We start from the raw sequence: 12,266 nt of genomic DNA, 5'->3' as shown, positions 1-12,266 counted from the left end.
AGAAGCAGCTGCTGGCACAATACATCTGGCCCTCCAGATTTAGCTCCAGACATGGTGGAGCATTTCCTTTGTGTCAGCTTTTCATTTTTCCCCTCCGTCTGTCAAATCAAAGCAATATCTCCCAAAGCCAAATCTAGTATTTTTTTTTTTTTTTTTTTTTTTGGAAAACAATCAAAGCGGAGCAGGGAGGAAACTCCGAGCACATGCATGATGATGTGTAGTAGAAGAGAGCAACACCTGGTTCAGGGCTTTTTATCTGCTTTTCTTCCATTCACTTCCAAGCACATGAAAGAAAAAGTCACCAGCACTTCAAAGAAAGCTCTAATCCATGGATGTTATTCACTTCACAACTCTGTAGGGTGTGTGTGAAGCACAGTAGAAGAACTTATTTCTCAGGGAATCAGAGGCATGTTAGTCAAAGCTTTGAACTTTATAAACGGCCTGTGACTGTCTGCAGGTTGTGAGACTGGACGTACACACACACACACACACACTCAGAGGAACCTGTTTTTCTGCACATGGGGCCCAGGTGGGAGGAAAGGCCGGATGACAGAAACCGGAGTGAGAATCTGTTGTCCCACAGCTGACCTCACCCTAGGCAAAGGTGTTGCATGCCGCTGCAGCTCTTAGGTAAAAGGTGTACAGTGGAGTAAGAGAAACTTGCGGTGACTCAGTGACTTGGAACCCTCGTGTTCTGTTGGAGTCTGCAGTGCAAACACTAACGCCTTCTGTGTTTCTTTTTATGTCGGATCACTTCACACAGTCAGATCTTCAAAAGTCTTCGAGCTGCACTGATGATGACTTCGTTAAACCTGTCACCATCAAAGCTTGAAGTCAATGATGTTCCTGCTCAGATTTGAATCTTATAGCATTACTCCCGCGGTTTTTCTCCATTATAAGCGACACTGTGTGTTGTTTTTTTTCTCTTTGGGAGGCTCTGTCTCGTTCCTCTGCACGCCTGACTGGACAGTCTGGCTCCCAGATAGCATCAGGCTGCCTGAGATTAGCGCTCATGAGGGCGCAGTTAAACTTGTAAAAGCTCTGGACTCCTGTCCCGGTGCCTCTGTCCCACACAATGCCACACATCAATTGTTAGTGTGGCACAATACTGATAGCCTGACTGCATTGTCACCGTGCCTCTCAAATGTGCGCTTAAGCCTCAGAGCTTATTGCGGAGGCAGCAACAGATTCTGCTGCAGGAGCGGACTGTCGGAGCCTTTCGGTGTTGTCGCCAAGCAGTTTAGCGGTGTAAGAGACAGATAATGGAGCTGCTCAGTGTCCAAGGGCCCAACATTTTTGGAACTGAACAGCTGATAAGTAATCATTTCGTCTGCAGAGCGTTGTGTTTATCAGACACTGACTAGCACCTTTGTAATCTGTGAGCAGAATGTACCTCAGTTTGTTTCTATTGTTCTTTATGACACTATAGATCTGTTCAAACTAGGAGCCAGTGAGAGAGGAGATAAGAAGAATATGATTTGTGATAATGAAACTCAGTTCGTTGGTTTTATTGGTTCACACTTATTCAAGTCTGTCCTATAAAACATCTCTCTTTGTTCACTTATCATTCCTGTCTGCCTTGGAGCCTTCACTTAAAGTTAATATGAGACCTCTGAAGAGTGAGTCGATCCTCATGCTTTGGCTGAAGTTTACAATGTAATTATGCACATTCCTTTAGTACAAATGTGATTATGCGATTATTGTTTTCAGTCAACCGGGTAAAGGCTGAACCTTTGAGCTAACCAGACTGTAAAATATCAGAAAATGACTCTCACAAACAAAGATATCTTTGCGTAAGCGATTTAGGGTACAGTGTCTTGCCCAGAGCCACAGCCTCCCCAATTTGAAATAATGATATACAAAGACATTTGTAGAGCCGGATGGATTAATCATCCAGCCGGCCAATATTAGAATATCAAGTGAGTTTTTTGCAGATATGCGCCGATATAACTAGATGTATTCACCAGTCAAATAGCATTTAATTTGAGTTGCATTGTATTACACCAGCAGCTTCTCTTAACATAACACTGGGATATACTACAACAAGCATTATCACCCTCCTGTGTTTCAATTGCTGATGCACATACATGGTATGGTATTGTATGGTTTGGTTTGATTTGGTATGGTATGGTATGGTGTGGTATGGTATGGTATAGTTTGGAATGGTATGGTATGGATTGGATTGGTATGGTATGGTATGGTATGGTATGGTATGGTATGGTATGGTATAGTTTGGAATGGTATGGATTGGATTGGTATGGTATGGTATGGTATGGTATGGTATGGATTGGAATGGTATTATATGGTATTGTTTGGTATGGATTGGTATGGATTGGTATGGTATAGTTTGGTATGGATTGGAATGGTATGGTATGGATTGGTATTGTATAGTTTGGTATGGATTGGAATGGTATGGTATGGATTGGATTGGTATGGTATAGTTTGGTATGGATTGGAATGGTATGGTATTGTATGCTATCGATTGGTATTGTATGGTATGGCTTGGTATGGACTGGAATGGTATGGTATGGTATGGTATGGTATGGTTTGGTATAGTATTGTGCGGTATGGTATGGTTTGGTATGATATGGTTTAGTATGATATAGTATGGTATAGTATGGTATAGTATGGTATGATATCGATTGGAATGGTATGGTATGGTATGGTATGGTATCTATGTACCGTGTATAGTGTAACGTATAGTGTGATAACATATTGTGAGTTAACCTGCGTCTCTCACCTCGTTATAAAACATTGTGAAACACAACATTTGAATATTACATTGTATTATTGTTGGAACTCTTACCATGGCAAACCGTATGCCATAAAGAGCGACATTCCAGTTTGCACTGTCACATTGATCAAATAGTCAAGAAGTGCTTTGATGTGGTGAATTTTAATCAGGTGTAACTGTGTAAGTAAGTAAGTTATGAGTGTATTTGTTCAGGCATCAGATCTTAGCACTGTGCATGGAAACACCACATACCACAAGGCAGAACTTACTGTCATAAACTCTGAACCCCCTGTAGGCACTTTGGCAGCCCACCTGTGTAAAGCCCCGCAGCCACATCAAAGAAAGCCCTCTGCTGTAAGACTTCAAAAATACTTTCATCAATGCTTTCAGTGTGCCACATGTTTACATTAAGTACACACATAAGTACACACGCTGGATGCAGACAGGCACGCCACAGCTGAAGGCATTGCACACATTCTTTTGGCTTGGAGGATTTTAAAGGTTCAGTCCACATACAAAGAATTACACACCCAGTGACACACCAGTGACAAATTTCCCTGCTTGTTTGTGTTTGTTTTACTAGAAGGAAGGAGTACCCTTTTCAATTGTGCATTGGTTTGCAGGAGGTCATGATTCTAAATAAAATGTTACGGCAACAGCTTGAAATATATCTAGTTTTCTTTTTGCAGCATCAGATGTTATAGTTAATGGATGCTCCCCTTGCAGGTTAAGCAATCCCTACAGACGGTGTTATTCTAATATGTTGTAGTTGTGGTTTTCACTAAGGCGATATGTGAAAATGTCAACAGCTTCATAGCTGCCATATGATATAAAGCACCTAAAGGAGCCAGGCAAGCTGCTTACCAAATGCCTCCAGTGCTTACCAAATGCCTCCAGTGTTTATGCTAAGCTAAGCTAACCAGCTACTAGCTTTAATTTCATACTGAGGTTCGCATTCACAAGAATGGATTGCAGCTGCTGATAGCACCATGAATAGTATCTCTTGCCAACACTATATACTCTTTCTCAATATTTGAGACACAAAGGATAATATCTTTCAAGATATTTCAGTGCAAACACTCCCTTAGATTTCAGTCATTTAGTGCTATTTGCTTTGGTTAAGTTAGTTTACCTGTGAGAACCTCCACTCTGCTGCAGCGAGAGCAACATTCTCATGCAGACAGAGCGCCATCGTAGATTGATGATGAGCTGGGAGGGCAGAGGTCAGCTCGTTTTCCAGCTTAGTGAAGTCGAGACTCTAAAAAAAAAGCGATTCCGGTTTCACCGTCTGTAACGCAGCTTCCTTCCTGAAGGTCATCCTAGTCCTGCATGATGGCTCCAGACCGTCTCTGCAGATTATGAAAAAAATGTGCCCTTGTGTGAGGATGTTGAGCCAAGGACAGTCCCAGACTCATGTGACCCCTTTTATAATAATAAGTCAAAACACTATTTACATACTGACAGGGACGTACAACAACATTTTGGGCCCTTTACCCAGAGAATCTGGCCCCTCCCCTTTGTGCTCCTTTCACATGAATTCTACAATTCTACAGTTCACTTTTGTAGAAAGCGACGAACATCAGAGAGTAAGTACAACACAAGCAAGGATCTAGAAAAAGGAAACAATGTCAGTAAGAGCAAACGATCAGCTTTGAGTCCAATTGGACACACAGGTGCTGACAGGAAGTGCACAGAGGCAAAGCACAACATTGTTCTTGAGAGCTCTAATCAGGATAGAATCCATCTTAAAAGTCGTAGTTATCAAACAAAACCATCGTCATGACCATCATCATCATCAATAATATCAAAACCATCGTGAAGACCTTGAACGAGCTCTCGTATTTTTTTAAAGGGGTGAAAACCCTGCACCATAGAATTTATGGAGAATTGTTTTATGGTGTTTTTCGCACAAAGGCAATGTTGTAAAACCCTAATGTTGTTCTGCAGATACTACAAACAAAATGTATTAAGCCTTTTATGACTGAAATATACTCCCCGACAACATCAGAAAGACTATGATGGTAAAATCCTAAAAGAAGATACACTTATTCCTGTTTTAATTATTTGAGTTAGCTTCTTTTGGTTTTGCCTTTTCTTGTTTTAGTTCTGCTATTGGTTTAATGTGGGCCCCAGAAAGACCAGTAACCAAGCTAATGAGGATCCAAATAAAGACTGAAAAACAAATAAATGTAAATATCACCAAATTTAAAACGTTCCTTTAATTTGTAACATTTTCCTAGAATGCATAAGGAGATTTTCCTTTACGTCAAAGACTAGAAGTGACTGTTTGTACAGAACAATAAACAGGCTCAGCCGCATAAAAGAAGTCACATTGATGAGACCCTTAAATAAAGTCTGTAAGAATGTTTTAATTCCTCTGGAGCAGCAGGGTTACAGTAAAACTGTCCACCTCATGGCTCAGGAACAGGGTCTACTTTAAACTCAGCCCAGTTGAGGCTTGAGACCTCACTGGATCAGACCGCTCCCTGAGAAGAGCTGCACAGCAGAGCCTGTGTGTGCCCACAGCGGCCCACAGCAGGCAGATAAACCAATCCTGATGATGAAGTGTGTGTTCTAAACTCGTTCACCTCTGCTAGACCGACTACTGCAGCTGGCAGGCCACATCTGGCACCTGTGGGCTGAGGGAAAGAGTCTGCACTGTCCCTAATTCTACGATGGAATATGCTGTGACTGCTCTTTTTCTTTGGATCCACTCTGTTACTTCTCTGTAAAGCTCAAAGTTGCAACATGAACATTTACACGTACATACCATGAATCAATATTAATAGGCTATAGTTGCACAGAGCCAAAAGGATTCCTATCACTCCAACTTTCATCATCTAACTTAAAGGTATAGTCAGTAGCAATGTTTGTTGCAGCTTGTAAACAGTAACACAACATTCTATTTAGGCCCCTCCTAAATGTGTTGTAGTAAATGTCTTTAAATAGCGCACCCTAGCTTCAGTGGGAGTGGCCTGCTGTGCTGTGCATTCTGGGAGTTGTTGTCTTTCATCCACATGAGCCAAAAATACATTTTCTGCCCTTTTCTCGGTCAAGGCACCAACTTCAAAATGTATTTTACATTTCTACTACATATATGACCCAATGTCAATGCAGATTCATGTTTAAACCAGTGAAGTATCCCTTTAAATTTGTTGTAATGATAAAGCTGATAATTTAGCAAGCTAGCACTACTTGCCGATGTTTAGCACCTGCCTATTGAACAGAAAGCAGGCCAGCTCTGCATCCACAAGTGAAAGCCTCGTTTCGGAACGACATGGCATTTAGCCTCACTATGATCATATATTTTCTTCTTTGCCGCTACAGCTATGTTCGCAATATTCGCCGATTTGAATGTCGTCCAATTGCTAAATTGTATCCACACCCAAACCTACCTGTGCTCATTCATTGGCTGGGGGAAACATATCACCTCCCCGCTAAGAAACATCCCGAGTCAACCAAAACATCAAATTACTTGCAGAGGCCAGAGTCTCTGCAGGCACACACCACCACACATGTATGGAGGCCCCTAAGTGATGCTTGAGCCGCATTACTTTTCCATAAGTCTATATTTGATTTTTTTAAGGGAAAAGCTACTGACTCTATCTCTATCTCTCTATAAAGTTTGACAAGGTCTAGATGACTGTAAAATACTTTGTTTGCATTGAATTGCATTTCAAGTTTTGGTTCTAGAGCTAAATGCAAAACTCAATAGTGTGTAAACAAAAAGCGTGAAGTAGAAGTTGATTTAAAGTCTCTGAAGGTGCATTCACTAATTGGGTGATAGAATTAAATAAAATGTATCTTTAGGTTTACGTCTTAAAAATCATGACTTTGCAGTGTTGTACTTTCAAAACATAATATTGAAGTGTGCACAGCTACTATCAAGTGTTTGCAGTGTATGTTACTAGCCTAAGGGCCTCTTTCAAAACATAGAACAATGGTGCAAGAAACAGAAAACACTTTGCCTTGTTAACGTCTTTTTACTTTCTATTATGATTCTAGTGCCTCCTTTCAAATCTAAAGAGCTCCATGCTAGCCGCTGGCGTCACAAAGCCTCTCTGCAGACGTTGAAGGGTGAGGGTGAGCCCCCCATCTGACGCAGCTCTCCCTTCTCCTGTGTCCACTCATGCCTGGCTGGTGCAGCTGAGGGTTTTAAAAGCTACAGCTGTGTTTGACAAGAGAGCCACAAGTATTAAGTTCTCTGGAACAATGAGTACACCGGTCGAGAAAGCAACAAAACAATAATAGTTGTTTAGGCTAACTTGTCCGAGAGCAGAAATGTTGCAAATTATGTTTTAATTTCATGCTGTCTTTAGGAAAGCTTCAGCAAGTGCGCAGCATTTATTTTTAAACCCTCCACCCCATATTTGATCATTTATACTGCAGAGGGTAAGTGGGGATACTGCTTCCTGTGGAGGAAGCGGAAGGGAGTGGGCGAGGGGATTAAAGGGATGCATGGTCCTGTCCCCCTTCTGTAGTTGGTTACGTAGTCCATGTTTCATCTCCCTTCCGTTTCAGCGTGTCCCCCTCCTCTGTAATATCCTGCACTGAAGCACAGAGCAAACATTAACCAGACCACATGTCAAAGATTATTTTTGGCAATCCCACAGGGATACTTTGTTGAAGGAACAAGAACTGCATGTTGTCATTGCAGAACAATTGTTGGGAACACAGAGAAACTCTGAGTTATTGCTTTACAGCATAAGCACAGTGCTCTACTTTGAATTCACTACATGGTGTTCTTCTCACATTATAAGTTGTTCCTGTTCTTAATTATTCTAAGAAATTATGTTTGCACACTGAACAAGCTACAAGTCTGCACCTCTCAAGTGGTTCAGGGAGTGACGTACTGTGACGGTAAAAGGAAACTATTGTGTTCTGGAAATAGGAATTGTGAAAGACGAGTCCGTTAGGTTGGGCCACAGCTTTTACGCACATCGAGCCAATTCCAGATAAGGTCAACTGTCACTTCTGGGAAATTGTGAAGTCATTGACATCAGTAATTTATGCAGAACTCTCTTAGTTACACCACTTCTTGTTGTGCCTGCAAAAGTGTGCAAAACTGCCTTTTCATTGAACTTAGTCCTGCAGAGATGCAGCTTTGATCAATGTTTTCTTCTTCTTAGTTTGTATGCAGCATATGCAGGGTTCAGGGCATGGTAATGACAATTTGTCTACATTCAAAAAACAAATTCAAATAGTTGGCCATGGTTTTCTTTTCATAACATATACAAAGTAACTTGGGACAAACTTTGGGGAAGAAATTAATTTCCTCCACAGGATGATGAGAGTGGTGATGCTCTGCCTTTCATCAAGCATGATATCAAATCAAAAGTTGGATTTGTCGAAGGTCCAAATTTTTTAGCATGGCTCTAGACTTTATAGTTTGAAGTTTGAGTTATACATGTGATCACTACTTGTAAAACTGTTATTCTACTACTGCATAAGGGTGTTGATGCCAGCGATCTCAACAGCTTCTCTAAAAAACTTGTCATTAATGATTGCTGTATTATTTGGCCACTACACTGCACCGTAATACCGCTTGGTATTATATAAATTCCCACCTTATTGGTTTTAAGCAGACTTTATAGAGATGTTGTTGCAGCTGTAGGTGCCTAATCAAACCTCCTTTCCGTAAACAATGGTGTTCCTCAGGGATCAATCCCTGGGCCTTTTTGTATTTACATTATTACATTTTACTGACGATGATACAATTTTGTATAAAGCAGTATAAAGCAGTTTTAGTTATTGTAATGGTCTTTAAGTTTTATTGCATGAAACACAATTTTGCTCTTGCTCCGTATAACACAAAAAGAATGGTCTTCCTTTGACCTCAAGAAGACTTTTATTTATTCCTCATGACAATAATTAATAAAGCTTCACGTTTTAAGTTTCCAATTTGCCTATAATCTCTTCTCTCATAAACTTTTAACTTCAAAATATTTTTCAGTAATTACTCATCTCTTAAAAGCTGTATGCCCCTTAGTATGTTCTGTATGTATTTGGCCAGAACAGGTACTAATATTTCAAAAGGGATTAATTGCAAAAATATTCAGGCTAGTTCTAAAATTAACAACATGCACGGAAAATGATATTGTTGACTTTTTGTAGGTAATGACAGCCAAAATGGTCATTAAAGCATTAGCCTCACCTTTGTGCAAATACAAACTGCATCTCCAGTCAATAACATGGTGGTACAATACAATAAAATAGTGGTTTCTCTATTCCAGGTGTGAGCACAGCTGTCCAGTGATTGAAATGTCATCAAAAATGCAAAGCTCCAGCAGCACAGCTCTGGCCAGGCGGACGGTGCAGCAGCTGAGGATAGAGGCCAGCATCGAGAGGATAAAGGTGCCTTTATATTCATAGTCATTCACAGCAGCCCAATTCTACTACGTGTTTGTCAAGGTAGATCAATGTGTGTGTGTGTGTGTGTGTGTGTGTGTGTGTGTGTGTGTGTGTGTGTGTGTGTGTGTGTGTGTGTGTGTGTGTGTGTGTGTGTGTGTGTGTGTGTGTGTGTGTGTGTGTGTGTGTGTGTGTGTGTGTGTGTGTGTCTGATATCTTGCAGGTGTCCAAAGCTTCATCGGACCTGATGCGATATTGTGGAGAACATGCCAAGTATGACCCGCTTCTGATGGGCGTCCCTGCTTCAGAAAACCCTTTCAAGGACAAGAAGCCCTGCACAGTTTTGTAGGAGAGCTCCTGAACTTTCTGTTTTTAGTCTTCTCTGGAAGAAAGCTGACTCACAACTTCTCATAAGGCCAGTATCCCCACCTAACTTTTTTCCCATGCTCGCTGTCGTTCAAGAAATGTAATCTTTTCTGCCTAACACGGCAGTAACACCAAAGATCAGAGCAGAATTCTGAAACTGTGCTGTTTGATCAGAGTCTGAGTGCAAACACAAATGATTAAAGGGTTGTCTTGAGATTCAGTGGTTACTTTTGGTACCTGATGATACACCAAACTGAATGGATCTGTGGCCATTGATGGCAGAGATCCACACTCTCTTTTTGTCACATTCAAGGGTCAACCTCCTTTGTTAAAAACTAAAGCACATGCTGCTGTCTCGATCATCCACTTGATTCTGGCTGCAAAAGCCAAAGAATCCCCCGTAGGTCCCATGTTAAACTGTCAATTTTTACTGCAGATATAAACATGTTTACTGGCTGGTTAAAAAAAAAAGTTTTGTTCAGAAAAGCTAATTTCTGTTCTGGTAAAAACTGTACTGGGAATGCATTTTATAGCTCATCCCTTTTTAAAATAATATTTAGGCCAAAAGTGTTTCATACATTTCCAAAATTAGGGGCATGCTGAGTTGCCCCGAGTTGGTCAAAGAGTACGATGACAAGTTCCCTCATTGGCTCGGCTGGATTCAAGCCTTCTGCTTTACATGTAGCCTTCACAAAGCTTCAGGAAACAGTTGTAGAGGACATGAGATAACAATATATTGTCTGACATGTAAAAACAAAAGGTTTTGTCAGGTGCCACTCATTGTTCTCGTCTCGTTGTTCTGTTACTGCACCTTTAAATGTAACCTTGTAGACAAAACCATTCACTTTAATTGGATTTAAAGAAATTTGAAAGTTCTTGAAAAAGAAAAAGGATTATATTATTCACCTGTATAGTCCAATTGGGTTAGAACAAGTTGACTGAATATTTAATTTACTGTTTTATTCCCAGCTGGCTGTATTCCCATTTAATGACCGACAGATGAAACTTATTTTGAATTAACGCCGTGCAAAGCTGATGAAATGTATAGTGACGTTTCGGTATCAGAGAAGTTGAGATCTCATGATGTTTACCTGTGCCTTCAAATCTTACGTCAAAAACTTTAACAAGTATTATCATGAGGTATTCACAGCTGACTCAAGGATTCAAGACCACTCTGTGCCATTTTATCAGATCCATGTATTTAAAGTCATAGTTCCATTTTCAATGTACAAAATGTTGTAACATTCTTTTTGCTTCCTTTTTCTTTTCTTTTTTTATTTGCTCTTCACACAAAGTGACTGTGACTCTCTGGAGTTATAAACCTTACATGTTTTCAGCTACACCTAAACATACTTTAAGTTTCTATATGAAGTGTGTACCTGTTGGTGTGTAGATGGGACGTCATTCCTGTGTTGCTCAGCTTATTTTGTGATTTTAACCAGCAGGAGCCTTAACGATGAAGGGATGGAGCTTCAATCTCTCCACTTTCCTTTTAGTCACATAAGTGCTGTTTGATTACTAATACTGTGAATCTATGAACCCCTCTATGTGAGGGTGTGTAGCTAACCTTAGGCTTTTAAATGTGTGTGTGACATCATTTTAACAATTGGATCTTTGTTAATGAATAAAAATATCCAAATAAAATAATTTAGTAGTGTACATCCATTAAACACATCCTGTGCTTGTTTCCTCTGCTTAATGTACTTTATAGGATTACACTGATTGGGTTGTATTTCAGTTTTAAGACTTTAATTTAAAAAAATGTGAATTAAAACCGTCTGTTGTTTGGATTAATTGTGTTTTTCACAAGCTGATAAAACCTTGTGTTTGGATTAGAAAATAAAATCTAATACTAGATGATGGCAGCTAATAATTGATAATGTAATAACTTAGTTGTTTTATTTTATATGAACCTATTAAAATGTTTTGTTGAGAAGCTTCTGCTGGTGCGTTTGACCTTTTGTGGGGGAAAACCACAGAAGACATATCTATTCAGCCAAATGTACTCCGACCTATTTTGCACTCATTACTCATTACTAACAAGTGGATAACCAACCTTAGCTGGAATCACAGGTCACTATGTTAAAACTAATTACTGAGCATCAGGTCAGGAGAACATAAACATTCTTGTTTGCTCCAGTTTCCCAGTAAAGGTTCATATGTGCCCCCGGGCCGTGCCCAGCCCTGTTATGCAATAATCTCCGCTGTTTGGAGCGGCCCTTTCTCCTCTTTCTCAGTCTCCTCAGGTGTGAGGTTTCAAACACAACCAGGTCACGCCATATTTGTTGTTGGCCCACATTGATGTAACCCTCAACTCCAGTCGGATGATGGATAGCAGCGATTGTATAACCTGTCTATGCGAAGGAGAAGCTTCAGGATAAGCCGATGATCCAGTATCTGCAATATCTCACCTACTTTTGAATGCCCCACCCGTGTGACAGCAGGGCTCTGGTTGAAGACAACAAGCTGGTTTTATCCTCTAATGATCAAAAGGGTTCTGGTGTCATTTTAGACTCAAGCTCCTCTGGTGACTTTTTGCATCTAGAAGTGGCATTTGCCCTTGATTTGTAACTTAAAAAATAGAAGTAAAATCTAAGTGTCAATGAAAAAGGGAAACTGGAGTGTTCATTACAATACTGAGGTGACAGTGAGTAGGGCTTCAGTCCAGTGCAAATCTGCAAGTTTAAATTGAATGTGGTTTGTCGCTAGTTTCCTTGTAGTCTAAACATTTGAAAAGATAGGACCAAAGTGCATTTTAGCTTGTTTAAGGGGAACTTCTGCATAAATGAAGTCTTGTAGTCTATGTGGAAATATCAAA

General features: G+C 40.3%; 1 protein-coding gene across 3 annotated transcripts in view; it reads left to right on the top strand.

Annotated features, from left to right (window-relative positions):
- gng12b (guanine nucleotide binding protein (G protein), gamma 12b) overlaps positions 1-11,238 on the top strand; it is a 31,104-nt gene extending 19,866 nt beyond the window's left edge. For all 3 annotated transcript variants that reach the window (XM_020632227.3, XM_020632218.3, XM_065956071.1), the window contains 2 exons: positions 8,968-9,088; positions 9,306-11,238. In XM_020632227.3, coding sequence (XP_020487883.1) covers positions 8,996-9,088; positions 9,306-9,431 — 219 coding nt within the window. In that variant the 5' untranslated portion in view covers positions 8,968-8,995 and the 3' untranslated portion in view covers positions 9,432-11,238. The remainder of the gene's footprint in view (positions 1-8,967; positions 9,089-9,305) is intronic.
- The last annotated feature ends 1,028 nt before the right edge of the window (positions 11,239-12,266 follow it).

Source organism: Labrus bergylta, chromosome 6 (assembly GCF_963930695.1).
Source record: "Labrus bergylta chromosome 6, fLabBer1.1, whole genome shotgun sequence".
NCBI lineage: Eukaryota > Metazoa > Chordata > Actinopteri > Labriformes > Labridae > Labrus > Labrus bergylta.
This window is presented reverse-complemented; position numbering and strand designations above follow the sequence as displayed.